Source organism: Myodes glareolus, chromosome 3 (assembly GCF_982192425.1).
Source record: "Myodes glareolus chromosome 3, mMyoGla1.1, whole genome shotgun sequence".
In the NCBI taxonomy this organism is placed as follows: Eukaryota; Metazoa; Chordata; class Mammalia; order Rodentia; family Cricetidae; genus Myodes; species Myodes glareolus.
Window position 1 is genome coordinate 128934508 of NC_142028.1, and position 17075 is coordinate 128951582.

General features: G+C 41.9%; 1 protein-coding gene across 3 annotated transcripts in view; it reads right to left on the reverse strand.

Moving 5' to 3' along the window:
• The window catches only part of Snx30 (sorting nexin family member 30), a 129283-nt gene that overhangs the window by 65247 nt on the left and 46961 nt on the right, over positions 1–17075 (reverse strand). For all 3 annotated transcript variants that reach the window (XR_015737592.1, XM_087904978.1, XM_048459404.3), the window contains exon 2: positions 10610–10801. Coding sequence is in view for 2 of the 3 variants with exons in the window: in XM_087904978.1 (XP_087761104.1) it covers positions 10610–10801 (192 nt within the window). In the remaining variant the exon portion in view is untranslated. The remainder of the gene's footprint in view (positions 1–10609; positions 10802–17075) is intronic.

The window sequence follows — 17075 nt, forward strand, 5'->3', positions numbered from 1 at the left end:
AGGCAGACAGACACACAAATTACAATCATTAGAGAGAACCTCTACATCATGCTTTTATAACCTATGGTGTTCACCAGAGGTCACCCATCACTCCAGTCAGATCTGAGAAAGTAATTAAGGCAGAGAAGCCTAGCACCACTACTCCATAGGAACACCTCCCTAGTCACCTCTGGAGACATTGGCTACAAAGCCACAGTCTAAAACACCCAGCAGGACAGCCTGCACATGCCCTCGCAGATCTCCCACCAGACCTAGAAGGCACAGGGCTCTGGGAACTCAATGTCCTACATAGGAGTAACTTTTATCCTACAGATTATTTTATGAGCACCCAAAGATTTTGAACAGACTTTTTGAAAAGTTCAATGGTACAATAGCAGTCTCCAATGGCAAAAGAATCCATGATGAGGTTATTGAAACTGGCCAAAACACTAAATTAATTTAGCAACTGCTGACTTTCACAAACTCAAAAGCTAAGATTATGCTCTGCTAACACTGAGTATTTAGCAATATCAGGCAAAGAGCAACACACACTCTACAACAGGATCCCCAGCACTGCCAAGCAACCTCAGTCTTTCCTGCATCATCAAACAAACTCAACACTCCAGGCATCACCAAGAAACCTCAGCATTCCCTACACCACCAAGAAACCTCCTTCCCTGTATCACCAAGCAACCTCAACACTCCCTGCAGCACCAGTTACTAAAAAGCTGCAGACAGCTTGAAAACATCTGGACCTCCCTTTGTTCCTGTCAGATGATCTTGTCACTCTGCCCTAGAGAAAACTTCAGCTATAAGCAAAGACTCCCTTAACTTCCCACCATGAGACAAGATTCCCTTCCCTTTTCCAGAACAATGGGGAAAGTGTGTTTCTTCCACCAGAGGCCATATGTTTGTCCCCCCCATACCGAGCACCGCCTGCCCTACTCCAATCTTCACCCCTACGTCTACTTTTCCCTATGCCATCACTTTCTGCCCATCTGGCTCTTAATTCTCCTTCATCCTCAAAAATAAAGACATGTAAACCAGACACAGTGATGCATATCTGTCATTGCAGCACTCAGGAGGCCGAGGCAGGATGATCAAGAATGAGTTCTATGCAATCCTGGACAGCAAGTTTGAAGTCAGCAAGGCTCTATCTAACACATTCATGCACACGCATGCATTCACATGGACACACACAGCTTTTATCTCTGTCTAACACACTCATGCACACGCATGCACGCACATGGACACACACAGCTTTTCTCTCTGTCTAACACACTCATGCACACGCATGCACACACACAGCTTTTATCTGTCTAACACACTCATGCACACGCATGCACGTGTATGGACACACGCACAGCTTCTATCTCTTCCAAGCCCTCTCTTGCAGTCACTGCACACTTGATGCTTTCTTCTTGCCAAGTGAACTGTTAAGCTGCCAACACTCACACCCCCCTCCATTTCCCACTCACATTAACCAACTGCAAGCCACATCAATGAAACTGATCAAACTATGGTCACCCAAACCCTTGGCACTAAGTCAAACATCCACTTATGATCCTGAACTTCTTAGCCAAACCTCTTAGCAGCACTTACACTCTAGAATGCTGAGGCGTCTGATGAGAAACTGGCTAAAGCAAAGGAGTTGGTAATGACAAGAAGATATAATCCTAAAGTGTCATTCCAGGGTGGCTCCGAATGCACTGAAACTGACATTGAAGACTAGCCATCAAGGAGAAGTAGAGCACAGTTATTAGAAGAGCAGACTCTGGGCTCCAGCTCCAGCCTCACCACACACTAGCTGCACGTCACTGAGCGATTGCATTCATGTCACTGTGTCTAAGTTCCACTTTAAAGCTAAGAAAGTTGCAATATTCACTCTACTATGTAAAGATAAGCAAGGCACTTAAAGCACTTTGCAAAAAATAAACAATGGGACAGTGGACAAGAGAATAGGACTGTGGTGTAGGAGGCCCTTCTATATTTGTGTTGCTTTCACTGGTTATTAAAGAGACTGCTTTGGCCTTTTGATAAGGCAGCCCTTAGGTGGGCAGAGTAGACAGAACAGAATTCTGGGAAGAAGGGAAGTATGGCAGACGCCATGAATCTCCGGCCTGAGATGGACGTAGGTTAGAATCTTTCCAGTAAGCCACAGTCACATGGAGATACACAGATTTAATAGAAATGGGTTAATCAAGATGTGAGAGTTAGCCAATTAGAGGCTAGAGCTAATGGACCTGGCAGTAATTAAATTAATACAATTTCTTTGTGGTTATTTCGGGGGTTAAGCTAGCCGGGCAGTGAGACGCCACCCACGCCTCTTACTATAGGACTGCAGTCTCAGAGATGATGGAAAGTGTGCTGCCTGGGACTTGCTAGCAAAGAATGGCGCACGCGTGCGCGCGCGCACACACACTCGATGACAGTCAATGAGTCAGCTACACACAAACGTTCATTTTCATGAAAGAATAGGAGACTAGCACACTAAGCTACCAATAATTATTTCTGACTATGAGTTTATAGGCATGTTTTTATTTTATTATTTTAGCTTACTTTCATTTTCTAAGTTTTCTACAACAGATTAAGAATATTTTAAAATAAAAACTGAAATTTCCATCACAAAAATGGATAGACATATGGTTAAGTGTCCAATAATTAGCTGCTACTGTGTTGCGAATTTCTAAGAGCCTTCAGAAAAAAGAGCCAGGAGCTGTTGGACCACAGGTGACTGTGCTATGCTGGCCTGCCTTTCTAAGAGGGAGGTGGAGATTTAATGAACATTCCTTATCAGAATGTCTTCAGTTAAATTCAGCTTAGTACTGTGTCATCAATAATCTGCATTACATTGGGAGCATGGGGACCATGGGAGAGGGTTGAAGGGGAGGGGAGAACAAGGGAGGAGAGCAGAGAAAAATGTATAGCTCAATAAAATCAAGAAAAAAGAATCTGCATTACATGCCTTTGGAGATGGCTCAGTGGTTAAGAGCATTGACTGCTCTTCCAGACCTGGGTTCAATTCCCAGTACCTACATGGCAGCTAGCTATCTGTAACTCCAAGAACTGACACCCTCACACGGACATACATGAAGGCAAAGCATCAACACACACAAAAATAAAATAAATAAACTTTAAAAAAGGAAAAAAAAGAATAAATGCATCTATTAGAGACGTCAGAGTAGCTCACTGCTTGAGAGCACTGACTGTTCTTCCAGAAGACACCCACGTTTGAGTCCCAGCACCCGCAGCAGCTCATGGTCATCTGCAACCCCAGTGCCCTCTTCCGGCCTCCAAAGGGCGCCGAGCATGCACACTGTATGTAATCAAAACATTCATACACATAAAAATAAAAATTAAAAAGAAAAAATCTGAATTGGAGGTAGGCATAGCAGCACACACTTTTAACCATAGTACTTATGGGGCAAAAGGGGGCAAATCTCTGTGAGTTCCAGGCCAGCCAGGCCTACAGAGTGAGAACCTGCCTCCATCATCATCATCAGTTGGAGCAGGTGCATTAGCCAATGAACCAACTAAGACCTACAGAGTTTCTCTTAATGTGTATGTGTGTTGGAGGACTTGGAGGGCTCTAGGTGCAGGAGCCGAGTAGTGGTAGAGACCGTCAGGCTGGGTCAGCAGTGCTGCACCAGCAAGGCAGTCGCCCTGTCACCAGGCTGCTCGCAGCACCAAGAGAAACAGCTGCTGCATTTTACTGAATACAGGGTGAAAAGGTTACTCCAAGAAAAAGTAAACAAATGGAAAGAATTCCTGGAAATATGTACATTACCTAGGACCTCTGAGGAAACCATACATGTGTGAGCACCCTCTCACGGAGATAACAGGGCAGTTATACATGGACAGGCAAACCTTTAAGTGTGAGCCAAGTACAGAAAGATGGGGTTAGGGTGACATTGAAAACCTGAGAATGGAGATCTCCCATGCTCTTGGATAGGTAGGCCCAACATAATAAAAATGGCAATCTTACCAAAAGCAATCTGCAGATTCAATGAAATCCCCATCAAAAACCCAACACAATTCTTCACTGACCTCGAAAGAACAAAAACTCTACTTCACATGGAAAAACAAAAAGCCCAGGATAGCCAAAACAATCCTGAGCAATAAAGGAACTTCCGGAGGCAATATCATCACTGACTTCAAACTCTACTATAGAATATACAATACTATCGAATATAGAATACAGTAATGAAAACAGCTTGGTATTGGCATAAAAACAGACAACTAGACCAAAGGAATAAAATCAAAGACATCAATATTAATCCACCCAACTATGAATACCTGATTTTTGACAAGCTAAAATCATACAATAAAAAAAGAAAGTATCTTCAACAAATGGTGCTGGCATAACTGGATATCAATATGTAGAAGAATGCAAATAGATCTATATCTATACCCATGTACAAAACTCAAGTACAAATGGATCAAAGACCTCAACATAAATCCAGTCACACTGAATCTCAGAGAAAGTGGGAAGTAGCCTTGAATGCATGGACACAGGAAACCACTTCCTAAATATAACCCGAACAACAATAAATAAATGGGATCTCCTGAAACTGAGAAGTTTTGTAACTAAAGGACACAGTAAGTAAGACAAAATGATAGTCAACTGAATGGGAAAAGATCTTCACCAACCCCACATCAGACAGAGGACTGACCTACAAAAATATAAAGAACTCAAGAAACTAGACATCAAAATACCAAATTAAAATGGGATACAGATCAAAACAGAGAATTCTCAACAGAAGAATCTCAAATGGCCAAAAGACACTTAAGGAATTGCTCAACATCCTTAGCCTCAGGGAAATGCAAAACAAAATGACTTTGAGATACCATCTTATACTATTAAGTATTAAGAATGGCTAAGATCAATAACACTGATGATAGCTTATACCGGAGAGGATGTGGAGTAAGGGGAATACTCCTTCAGTGCTTGTGGGAGTGCAAACTTATACAGCTGCTTTGGAAATCAGTATGACAGCTTCTCAGAAAATTGGGAATCAATCTATCTTAAGACCCAGCGATACCACTCTTGGGTATATACTCAAAGGATGCACACTCACACCACAAAAACATCTGCTCAACTATGTTTATAACAGCACTATTCATAATAGCCAGAACATGGAAACAATGTAGATGCCCCTCAACCAAAGAATGGATAAAGAAAATGTGGTACATCTACATGGTGGAGTAGTACTCAGCGATAAAAAACAATGGCATCTTGCAATTTGCAAGCAAATAGATGGAATTAGAAAAAAACAACCCTGAGTGAGATAACCCAGACACAGAAGGACAAACATGGCATGTGTTCACTCACAAGTGGATTCTAGGCATAAAGCAAAGGATAACTGCCTACAGACCACTACCCCAGAGAAGCTAGGCAACAAGGAGAACCCTAAGAGAAAAATACATGAATTCCTCCCTGGGAAGGGGAAATAGACAAGAATTCCTGAGAGAACTGAAAGCATGTTGCGGGGAGGAAGGATGGAAGGGAAAGGGAGAAGGGATGTGGGGAGAAGAACATGAGGGAATGGGATGGTCAATATGGGGGAAGGACAAAGAGTTATCTTGATTGAGAGAGCCATAACTGTTAGCAAGAAACCTGGCACTAGGGAAACTCCCTGGAATCCGCAAGAATAAGCAATAGTTAAGAGGGTACCTGAACTAGCCTTCCCCTGTAACCATAATGATGACTACCTTAATTGTCATCATAGAAACTTCATCCAACAACTGATGGAAACAGATGCAGACATCCACAGTTAGCACTGGGCCAAACTTCCTGACTCCAGTCGAAGAGAGGGAGGCTCGATATTATGAACAAAGGGGTCATGACCATAATGGGGACACCCACAGAAAACAGCTGACCTGAGCTAGTGGGAACTCACTGACTCTGGACTGACAGTAAGGGAACCTATCTAGAACCAAACTGGGCCCACTGAATGTGGGTGACAGTTGTGTAGCTTGGGCAGTCTATGGGGCCACTGAAAGTGGGACCAGATTTATCCCTCATGCTTGAACTGGCTTTTTGGAGTCCATTCTCTTTGCTCAGCCTTGATATAGGGGAAGAGCCTTGGTTCTGCCTTAAAGAGATGTGCCAGATTTTGTTGATTCCCCATGGGAAGCCTTATCCTCTCCGAGTAGTGGGTGGAATACATGGGTATGTGGAAGATGGGGGGAATGGAAGGAGGGGAGAAATAAGAAACTGGGATTGGAAAATAAACCGAGAAAAGATTGTTTTAAAAATAAATTTAAAAAACAGGATGGTTTAAATGGTCACACATGACAGAGAGAGAGAGAGAGAGAGAGAGAGAGAGAGAGAGAGAGAGAGATTCATATAATCATTGCATAATTAGACAGACCCAGACAGTAAGCTACATGTAGTCATGTGGACATATAAAAGGCTTCAGAAACACTCTCAAGCAGAAGGAGAAGTGAGAGAGCAGCAAGCAGCACACACTGAAACCCAGACTATGTGCATCCCAGTGCTCATGCCCACAGATGGAAAGGAAAAGCCAAGCTGCAGTAGCTGTGCTTTCAGCGAGAAGACTGCCCGGCTAAGGAGGGGAAGGGAGGACAAGGTTTCTACTCTGTATTTGGCCCTTAAAACTGTTTCTGTTTTATGAACATGTATTTTACTATTCATGTGATTTTTAAAATAGTATTTCCACTCAATAAAAGATGAAGAAATATATGAACATATTTCATTCTGTTCATCTTTCCAAAAATTTAAACAGATGTAGAATCAACCAAATTCTTACAATAAAAAAATGTTTGTTGGGTATAGAGGCACACATTTCTCATCTCAGAGATGGAGAGGGTGAGGTAGAAGGATCAAGAGTTCAAGGCTAGCCTGAGCTACACAGCAAAATCTTGCTTCCTGACTCAAATTTTTATTTTTTAATTAAAAAAGAAAAAAAGGAGGTCAGGAAGATAGTTCAGTGGCACTGTGACTGGCATGTGAGACCCTATGTTCAATTCCCAACACAAAGTGGGAAGGGTGAAGAGTAAGAAAAGGAAGATGTGGTTTATCTGAGCTACTAACACCATCCATAAAGGTTCAGTCAAAAAAGTTCATAAAATGTCTGTAATTCCTTCTGCAGTGTATGATTTGTGGTAGAGGAAAAACAGAAGAAAAGAATGGTTTCCTGACTAAAGTACTTACTTCATACATATATAAAACATATCCCAGTAACATTAGCCACAACCCCTCGTCCCTCTCTAACCTACACACCAAGTCCCCAACCCTCTTTCATATCTGTTTTGTTGTTGTAAAGCACTTTTTTTGACAAAGGTTTCTGTTCTGCCTGGTCCCATAACTATTCATTCCCAAAGAAACACACAAAGGCCTATATTAATTATAAACTGGTTGGCCTATTAACTCAGGCTCTTTATTAATTAACTCTTAGATCTTATATTAACCCACAATTCTTGTCTGAGTTAGTCACACGGTATGGTACCTTTTATTAGTGAAGCATTTTTATCTTGCTTCCTCTGTGTCTGGTTGATGACTGTAGACTGAGCCTTCCTTCTTCCTGAATTCTCCTATTCTGGTGGCCCTGCCTATACTTCCTGCCTGGCTACTGGCCAATCAGCATTTTATTAAACCAAAACAAGTGGCAAATCTTTACAGGGTACAAGACCATTGTCGCACAACACTCTCCTCCCCTTTTTTAAAACCAGAACTCTGAATCTAGTCTCCTTTGTTTAGCTTTTTTCCTGACCATTATCCATAACAACTTGTATCCAACATTCTAAACAAAGACAAACATCCATAATCAATTTTGGGGGGATCTGGGTGTAGTTTTCTAGGCTACTTCCTGCTGATTGGGGGCACTGATAATCTTATGGGGACCTAGAGAAAATATAAGATTATGGTCAAGTCCTGAATGGAATATTCTGTGAGGCTTGATCAACTCAACCAGCAGTCTTGAGGTTGTTCTAGATGTAGAACTCAGAGAAAACTCCAATAGAGATTCCCTGAAATGTTGGACCATCTGGGCCACCAACTCCTATTGGAGATTTTTCAGAGTGTCTTGGTCATTAAATCACATTTGTCTGCAAGGAATCCACAGCTTCTCATCTTCTGTGGAAACATAAGCAGAACCTCTTTTCCAAAGCAACATATCCTTAGACTCAAATTTTAAAGTCAAGATACCTTTAAAATACATATATGTTGGTTTAATTTAGCATCTCATACAATGAGATGTCTCTCTGAACTTAGCTCATTCACAGTCAAAAATTAAAAGAAAATATAATAATATACATAATCTCTCTGTGTATATTCCATCTTTATGTGACTTATTTTTTATTCCTTTAATCTATGACTATCTGTACTCTGTCTCTTTAAAGACTTTGTTTAATTTTTTAAAATCATTCACTTTTTTAAAAAACTATCTCTCCCAAGCCTATGTATATTTATCTAACACTGTGACCCATTTAGAGGTCTTTTACATCTAAATTTGTCTTTATTGTATATCTGTAATATTTTCTGACCAGGAGTGCTTTAAAAATGGTAGGCAGCTTGGTCTCAGCAGCCCTGGATGCTGGCTCCACCTCTCAGTTCACCATCTGCTCTGGAACTGCTGGGTGGCAGTGTCCTCATGACGACAACTCTGAGCACACAGCACATAAAGCCTTTCTATCTGAGTAAAAGCTAAATCTGCCACGTATCACACTGTGTAGCCTGGAAATATCTGTGTATAGCGGCAGGAATCCGCCATGTTCTCCTGCCTGTGCACGGCTAGCAGACCTGATCCCACTGTCTGCACAGGCAGGGACTGCTGAGCTACAGGCATGGTCTCAGCTACCTACCTCCTGACTCCCAAGTGGGCACATAAGCATCCAGACCCAAAGTGGATGGTGGGTATCGGCCCCAAAAGGAGCCAAAGCTGTTCCTGTAACTAGCACAAACCAGAAAGCCTTCCCTTAAAGAAACTGCACAATTCTTGCCACTAAAGCTGAGTCAGGAAAACTCTTAAAGGAGCCACATCTCTGCTTGCCACCAGAGTGTGTTTGTGCATGTCTAAAATTCCTTCCCAAACTCTCTCAGGTTTTAAGTGGATTTAGTTGGCCATGTATTGCACCAATTGTTGACAGAGGTTTCTGTCCTGCCCGGTCTCGCAGTGTCTGAAGATATTTCTGATTGTCACAAGTTGGAGTTGGAGACAAGTGGAGGGTGTTACTAGCATCTAATGGACAGAGTCTAGAGATGTTCTACATCCTACAATAGGACAGTCCCCACAAGACAGTATTATTCATCTCAAAATATCAATACTGTCAGTTAAGAAACCCTGCTCTAACTCTAAAATTTTAATACTATTTTGAATATGAAAAAAAGACTTCAAAAAAATAAAAGTCAACAATATAGATCAGAGACGTAGTTCAGTGGTAGAGCACTTGCCTAGCAGAAACAAGGCCTTGTGTTCCATACCCACCATTCCCCCAAAGAGTAAGAATTAAATGTATGACAGGGAAGTGGTGGTGCACGCCTTTAATCCCAGCACTTGGGAGGCAGAGACAGGCAGAGCTCTGTGAGTTTGAGGCTAGCCTGGTGTACAGAGCGAGTTCCAGGCCAGCCAGAGCTGTTACACAGAGAAACCCTGTCTCGAAAAACCAAAAGAATTAAATGTATTATTTTACAAGTAGAATTAAATGAAGAATATGGACTTTGTAGTCTTACAAATTCATGTTAGAAACCTAATTACCAATTTTGTTGCCCCATACAGGTTATTCAGTTTCTTCATGTATAAAATTCTAACTAAACACAAATCTTGTAGGATTTCTGTTAAAACTAATCAATTTAGTCCTAGTGCTCTGCCCTCTATCGTTCTGGTAGATAGCACAGCAGAGAATCACCAGACATCAGTTTCAGTCCCCTCACTTCTGTCTTTAACTCCACTTATCCCAAATCCTGGCCCCATCACAGAGACTTGGATTGGTATTCAGTCATGCATATTGTGAAACATTAGACAGAACCACTAATGACACAGAGGTATTTCCGGGACTAAAAGTTTTATTTAAACATTTCAGCCACAATTTCCCCATTTTAAGAATAAAAACCTATTGTAAGCATATAATCCTTTTTAACTTTTAATCTAACCTCTCTCTAATAACTATAATAAAGTGATCACCGGAGAGACAGCAAAAACAGAGAGAGGATCGATCTCAATGGCTCAGCACATTGTTCTAGGCTGTGTCCTAGCACTGTGATAAACACTATGGCCAAAAGCAACATGGGGATGAGAGGGTCTATTTGGTTACACATCCCAATCACAGTTCATCACTGGGGGAAGTCAAGGTAGAAACTTAAAAGCAGGAACTGATGCAGAGACCATGAAGGAACACTGCTTACTGGCCTGCTCATGGTTAGCTGCCTTCCTGATACCTCACAGGACCACCTGCCCAAGGGTTGTTCCAACTACACAGGACTGAGCCTTCTTACATTAGTCACTAATTAAGAAAATGCATCTCAGACTTGCCTATAGGTCAATCTTCGAGAGGTATCCTCTTTCTTGAGGATCCTTCCTATAGATGACCATAGCCTGTGTCAACTGCCCAAAAACAAAAACAAAAACCACACGCACAAGTATGAACCCTGACAAAGTAGGAGACCTACTTTGGTAGTGATCCTGTATGTGATGTAGGTCTCCATTGTACAGACGTGCTTCTTAGGATCATCAACCGTGACAAAGAGATCTCTAGTTTCACCATCAATGTCATCATCAAGCTGGAGTCTGTTCAGAAGGGAAGATGAAGACGCTGGGCTCGAAGTGCCCGCTGGAGTACCACCATTGGGCAAAATGAGATCCTGGAAGAAAAGAACAGTCTTAAAAATCACATGAATGGAGAACCTCACCAAACCACAGCTGCTGCAGCCACACTATGAAAAACCTCAAAAACGAATGCCAATGGGCCCATGCTTCTCTTCACTCCATGTGTCTTAAATGAACAGGTCACAGGAGGAACTCAAGTAGAAACCGATGCAGAGGCCATGGAGGAATGCTGCTTACTGGCTTGCTCTCCATGGCTTGCTCTGCCTGCTTTCAAATAAACCCTGGGATGACTTGTCCATGGGTGGTACCTCCCACAGTGGGCTTGACCCTCCCACATCAATTATTAATCAATACAATGCCCCACAGACTTGCCTACATGCCAGTATGATGGAGGTGTCTTCTAGATTGAGGTTCATTTTCCCAGATGACTCTAGCTTGTGTCAAGTTGACAAAAAGCTAACCAGATCTTAGCCTCTTATGCTATCTGTCCCATTGTGTATTTAAAATTTCACAATAAAAAATTTTTTTAAAGATATTGTCAGAGGGAGAAATGTCAGGAAGGAAGGAAGGAAGGAAGGAAGGACAGCAAACAACAGTTCTCATTCTTCTTCCACCATAGGATGAAGGCCTAAGTCTACCTGGATAAATTACATGTTAAGAATTTGTTATAAATATAGTATCCTATTTATGTTTTATTTTATGTTGGGTTTTTCGAGACAGGGTCTCACTGTGTAGCCTTGGCTATTCTGGAACTTGCTCTGTGGACCAGGCTTGGCCTTGAACTCAAGAGATTCACCTGCCTCTGAATGCTGGGATTAAAGGCCTGTGCAGCCATCATCCGGTGTTTTTGTTGTTGTTGTTATTTCTTTGTTTGTTTTGCAAACGTAGTATTTTTAAAAGGCTGTGGTGGTCTGAAAGTAAATGGCTCCCATAGGCTCCACAAGGAGTGGCACTATTAGGAGCTGCAGCCTTGTTGGAGGAAGTGTGTCACAGGGGATGGACTTTCAGGTTTCAAATGCTCAAGCCAGGCCCAGAGTCTCTCTCTTCCTGCTGATCCAGATGATATAACTCTAAGCGACTCCTAGGCATCATGTCTGCCTGCATGCCATCATGTTTCCAACCATGATGGGCTAAACCTCTGACGCTGTAAGCCAGCACCAGTTAAATGTTTCCCTTATAAGAATTGTGGTCATGGCTCTCTTCACAGCAATAAAAACCCTAACTAAAACAAAGGCCATGAACATCTAAGGCCCAGTCTAACAGTCCCCCTGTAGTGTTGGAATTTGACAAGGGAACAGAGCCTGTGTCTAGCAGAAGATGGGAAGACCCGAGTGTTACCTCAGAAATCACTGGACAAAGACTAAGAATGTGGCAAAAAGTGACATGATACCAATGGAAAGGCATTGGTGCCCCAGATCATAGGGTGGGGTCAAAGAAGCACTCTGGAAGCTCTGACCTGTCCCTTACAAGTCACTTCAGAAGTAATATCCATGAGCTACAGCTGATCAGAGGAGACCCCAAAGAAGAAAGATGAGACAAGGCAGAGGAAAGCAAGGCCTGGGGTGAAGAGAAATGTCATTCTGCTCAGCGGGTGACAGAAGCACACAGAAGGGGCTCTCCTTTGCCTCCCACCTGCACCAACCACAGATCATTTAATCATATACTTAAAGCAATGTCAAAAATGTTGTACAGGGGTAGTAGTATGTGCTTTTAGTCTTAACACTGGGAAGGCTGAGGCAGTTGTATCCTCTATGAGTCCAAGGCTAGTTTGGTCTATATAGTGAGATCCAGGACAGCTAGGGCTATGTAATAAAGACCTTCACTCAAAAACACAGAACAAAAAAATTAGTTTTTGAAACTATCAAAAGGGTGCCATCTTTTGTGGCAGGCTTCCTATTTGAAGCAACTGTCAATATTAATCATTTATCTAAAGGCTGAATAGATGGTTCAGTACTTAAGGGCACTTCCTGCTCTTACAGAGGACCAAGGTTTAGTTCCTAACACCCACCTAGTATCTCACAACTGTCTGTAATTCCAGTTACAACACAGAGTTCTTTTATTGCATCTGTAGGCACCATGTATACATGTGGTGCACAAACATACATGCAGGCAAACAAATATTCATACTATAACATAACAATAAACATTTTACATCATTGATTTACATTGATTTATCCACAAACAATAGCTTCTCCCTGTGTGTGCATGTGTACATGTGTGTACTTGTTGATGTAATTATCTGTCTTGTACATGTGTAACATGTGTGTGCACATGTACAACTGTGTGCATGTGCTGATTCAATTATCTATCTGCCTTGTGCATGTGTACATGTCTGCATGTGCTGGTGTAATTATCTATCTTCCATGTGCATGTGTACATGTGTGTGCATGTGGTGGTATAATTATCTATCTGCCTTCTCTTGTCTGGTCTACAGAGACTCTATACCAGCTCTCCTAGGTTTATCCTTAGGGACCTCAGCCAGTAACCTTGAAGAACAGCCACATATAATATGAAATACCCTGACCAGTACAGAAAAGGGAGAGTCAGGCAATCAAATCCTGTCACAGCCAAATCTGGTCAGATTCCTTCCTCCTGGGACTAGACAGCTAGGGAAAATGCTGTCACCTCTCACTCCAGGGTGTCCCTGCAGTAGTTGGGCATATAGGAACAATGGACAAGACTCAAGTGTCTGAAGTCTCCAGAGCAGTGATGCTACTGCTCCGACTGACCAATAACAGCCTTGCAAGATCAGCAGGTCAGCCATGACCCCTCTCCATGAGCATGCACACTAGCCTGCCCTAGTGTTTGATATGCCAATAGTTGAGCCTGAGTTCCTTACTAAACTGAATCGCTTCATGGAAATTTTCCAACCCCTTGGCAATTCTTCCTCTCCATTCTCTGGTCATAAATTCTTCTAGGCAAACATGAATCTTCTGTTTTTAAAGCCATTCAGGTAAAGCCAAAATTTTTTCTTCAGGATCATAAGTTTATCACAAAATGACTTTCAAGATCCTGCCCCATGAGAAATAAGAGTACTAAGAAAACACAAAGATCTTAGGAGTAACAAGCGAGGGTTAGGTGAAGTGAACAGCCTAGGTACCTCTGCCCAGCAGAGACCTCAGGAGTGGAGTTTGTTGTGCTCTGACCTGGATTCTCAAGCAGACACCTCATGGTAGCAACATGAGCTGCAGACACTGCAGACACAGAGCAAGTACTCTTACCTAAGTTATCATCAGTCACTTCTCCATACCACAGTTAGAGTCCTTCTTTAAAAAAAAAAAAATCAAATCTAAGGTTAGAGAGAAGACTCAAAAGTTCTGAGTACTTGTTATTAGCAGAGGGCACCCACATAGTGTGGCTTACAACTGCCTGGGACTCCAGCAGTAAGGGACCTGACACCCTCTTCTGGTGTCCTCAGGCACCTACACGCATGTATACAAACTCACACACAGACGCACATAGGTATATAAATAAATAAATAAATAAATAAATAAATAAGTATAGAAAGTTCCAGGACAGGCAAGAATACACAGAGAAACCCTGTCTCTTATAGCAACACAAAAACAAAACAAAATCCACTCATTGCTGTAAAATGTCAACTCTTGCTTGTAGTTGTAAGAACACTCCTTCCTCTGTCCCCTGTCCCTCACTCTTTACCCAAGAAAGACACACAGAGAAAATTGCATTCCCTCACAAACTCCTCTGGTTCAAGAAATTCCAGTTTCAAGATCTGTTATGGCCAGTGGATGGCAAGAAAATTAACATACACATACATCTCTGGCGAGATTTTCCGTTTTGTTAAACATGAGGTTCATAAAAGTAGAGTGGCCTCTACTGGGAGTCAATATGGACGCAGAGAAAACACTAGTCATGCTAACATAGTCCAGCTTCTTTTTTTGACACCGGGTAATGTGGGTAACATGAAGACCCATTTCAGAGGAGTCCAGCAAAGCAAATCAAGACAACCCACAGGGGAGCACAGCACAGGGGAGGACAGCACTTATCCACAGCCTGCACCTGCCCAGTCTGTCCTAAGTCATAGATACAGCAGAGACCTCAAGAATGAATATGTCCTACACAAATCGAACAGAACACTCCTGACTGATGATTTTGCTGTAAAATTCAATTTAAACACACTCTGGAGAACCAACTCAAAGGGCAAAAACTCAAAAGTAGACTTTTCAAAGATACTCAGCAGAACAGGGGACACAGTGAACCTGAAAAGTGGCCAGGGTTGAAGGCGTTTACAGTAGCAAGAGAGACAATATACTATACATTCATTATAAAAATTATAAGTCCAAGCTGAGTATAGAGGAGAATGCTTGCAATCCTAGTACTGGGGTAGCAGAGGGATTAAAAGTTTGAGGCCAGTCTGCATTATATAGCAAGGTTCTCCTTTAAAAATAGACTCTATACAGACAGATAGATAAAAATTATAAATCTAGACATCTAGACAGTCTCAATAAGTTAACCGCCACAGCTAACTTCCTCCCCACCCTACCACTAGATGCTAACCTGGCATCTAAAGAATAGGGTACAAAAAGAACTGGAATCCTGGGAACCAGGAGAGAGTGCCACCCAAGTACCAGGCTTTCTAAAATTTTCTACTAGATATAATTAGGGCACTGCTGAAAAGGGGTCCAAGAGATACCTTTAATAGAGTTTTTTTTTTTTGAGACTATATAACTGTCATTGAGGCTTGCAAAGATGTAGAAAATATCTTTACCCCAATCCCTTCATAAGTAGCCTAATTTGAAAATGCAGTTGTAGGGGCTGGTGGTGGGGTGTGGCAGACAGGACAGTGAGACAAAGTAAGGCTTCTGGCTGAGGTGATGCACAAAAACCACAAAGCAGTGAGAATCACCAGCAGGGGTGCCCTTCCCACAAGGCTTTGGTGTCGCTTAAGGGGCTGATGAACTGGTCAGACACAGCTGAAAGCACTGAGGGGTGTGGGGCTCTGCGCTGAAGACAGAGCCCTGGGAAGGGACACTGAGATGAGTCAGACCACCTCTCACTAACTGGTGTGCCCAGGACTTGCCTTCCGTCCCCATCCCTCTTCTGCTTGCTCAAGTGTTTAAAAGTGAAGACTCCAAAAACACAGTTCGGCGACATCAAGTAGAAACAGGTAATCCAATAGTCCAATAATCCACCTGTTCTGACGTGAAGCGAACAGCAGACCTGTGTTATAACCACATCAGACATGAGTAAACAACCAAAAAGAAAGTGAAAACTTTAAGCCTGTGCTATCTCATTCATTATGACCCAAGGAAACAACAAGAGAGGCAGAGTCCACAAAGCAGATAAATATATGTATGAAAAGCTTTAACCTATAAAATGAACACATTAGGCCACATCTACTTTGTGCTCCTATTAGAAAAAAAAGTCAGAAAATTTAAAATACATTTTTTAACATCTTGTTAAAAAACAAGAAAAATCAAAACCAAAATTCAATTCATTTAAAAAAATGGATTAGATAAAGTAAAACTTACAAAGCCTGGCCAATATAGAAAGAAGAAAAATAATAACTATTTAGATCTTATCTCTATATGTGATTTTAAGTTATAAATGTATTACAAATAACTACGCCAATGAGTTCAGAAAGACACACAAGCTTGGTAGCACTGGGGAAGGAGAGACAGACGTGCAGCAAATGAAGTTACAGAGAAACAGGAAATCTGGGAACAAGAACCATCAAGGCCCCAGAGGTTTACAGCTGAGCCTAGTGAGCTCAGGAAGTGCCGCAGTCACATACTCTGAGACACACAAGAAAACACAAAGAAACCTCCCAAGTTACTTTGTGAGGGCTAACCAATAATCTGCTATCAAAATACCACAACGAAGGCAACTATTACATACACATCAATAAAGTAACAGTCAAAACCGTGGCTTGTCTGTTAGTTTTATCAAATGAAATGAAGTGCCATAAAATGGGTCACACACCCAACTCTGTTCCTTAAAATTTCAATAATTAATTAATTAAAATTAATCAACTAATTGATGCTTTGCAGGACAAGGGCTTGAACTCAGTCCTAACTCTACCACTAAGCTACATCCTCTGTTCTTAAAATAACTCTTTAAAAAGATGGAGGATGGAAAGATGGTTCAGCCCTAAAGAGCACTTGACTGCTCTTTGACCTTCCAAAGGACCCACATTCAGTTCCCAGCACCCACATGAGGTGACTCACAATCGTCTGTAACTCCAGCTCCAGGTATCCAATACCCTCTCTGGCCTCTGCAGGCATTGTATTCATGTGCACAAACCCACATGCACATACATAACAAAAAAATCATGAAATCTTTAAAAAGAAT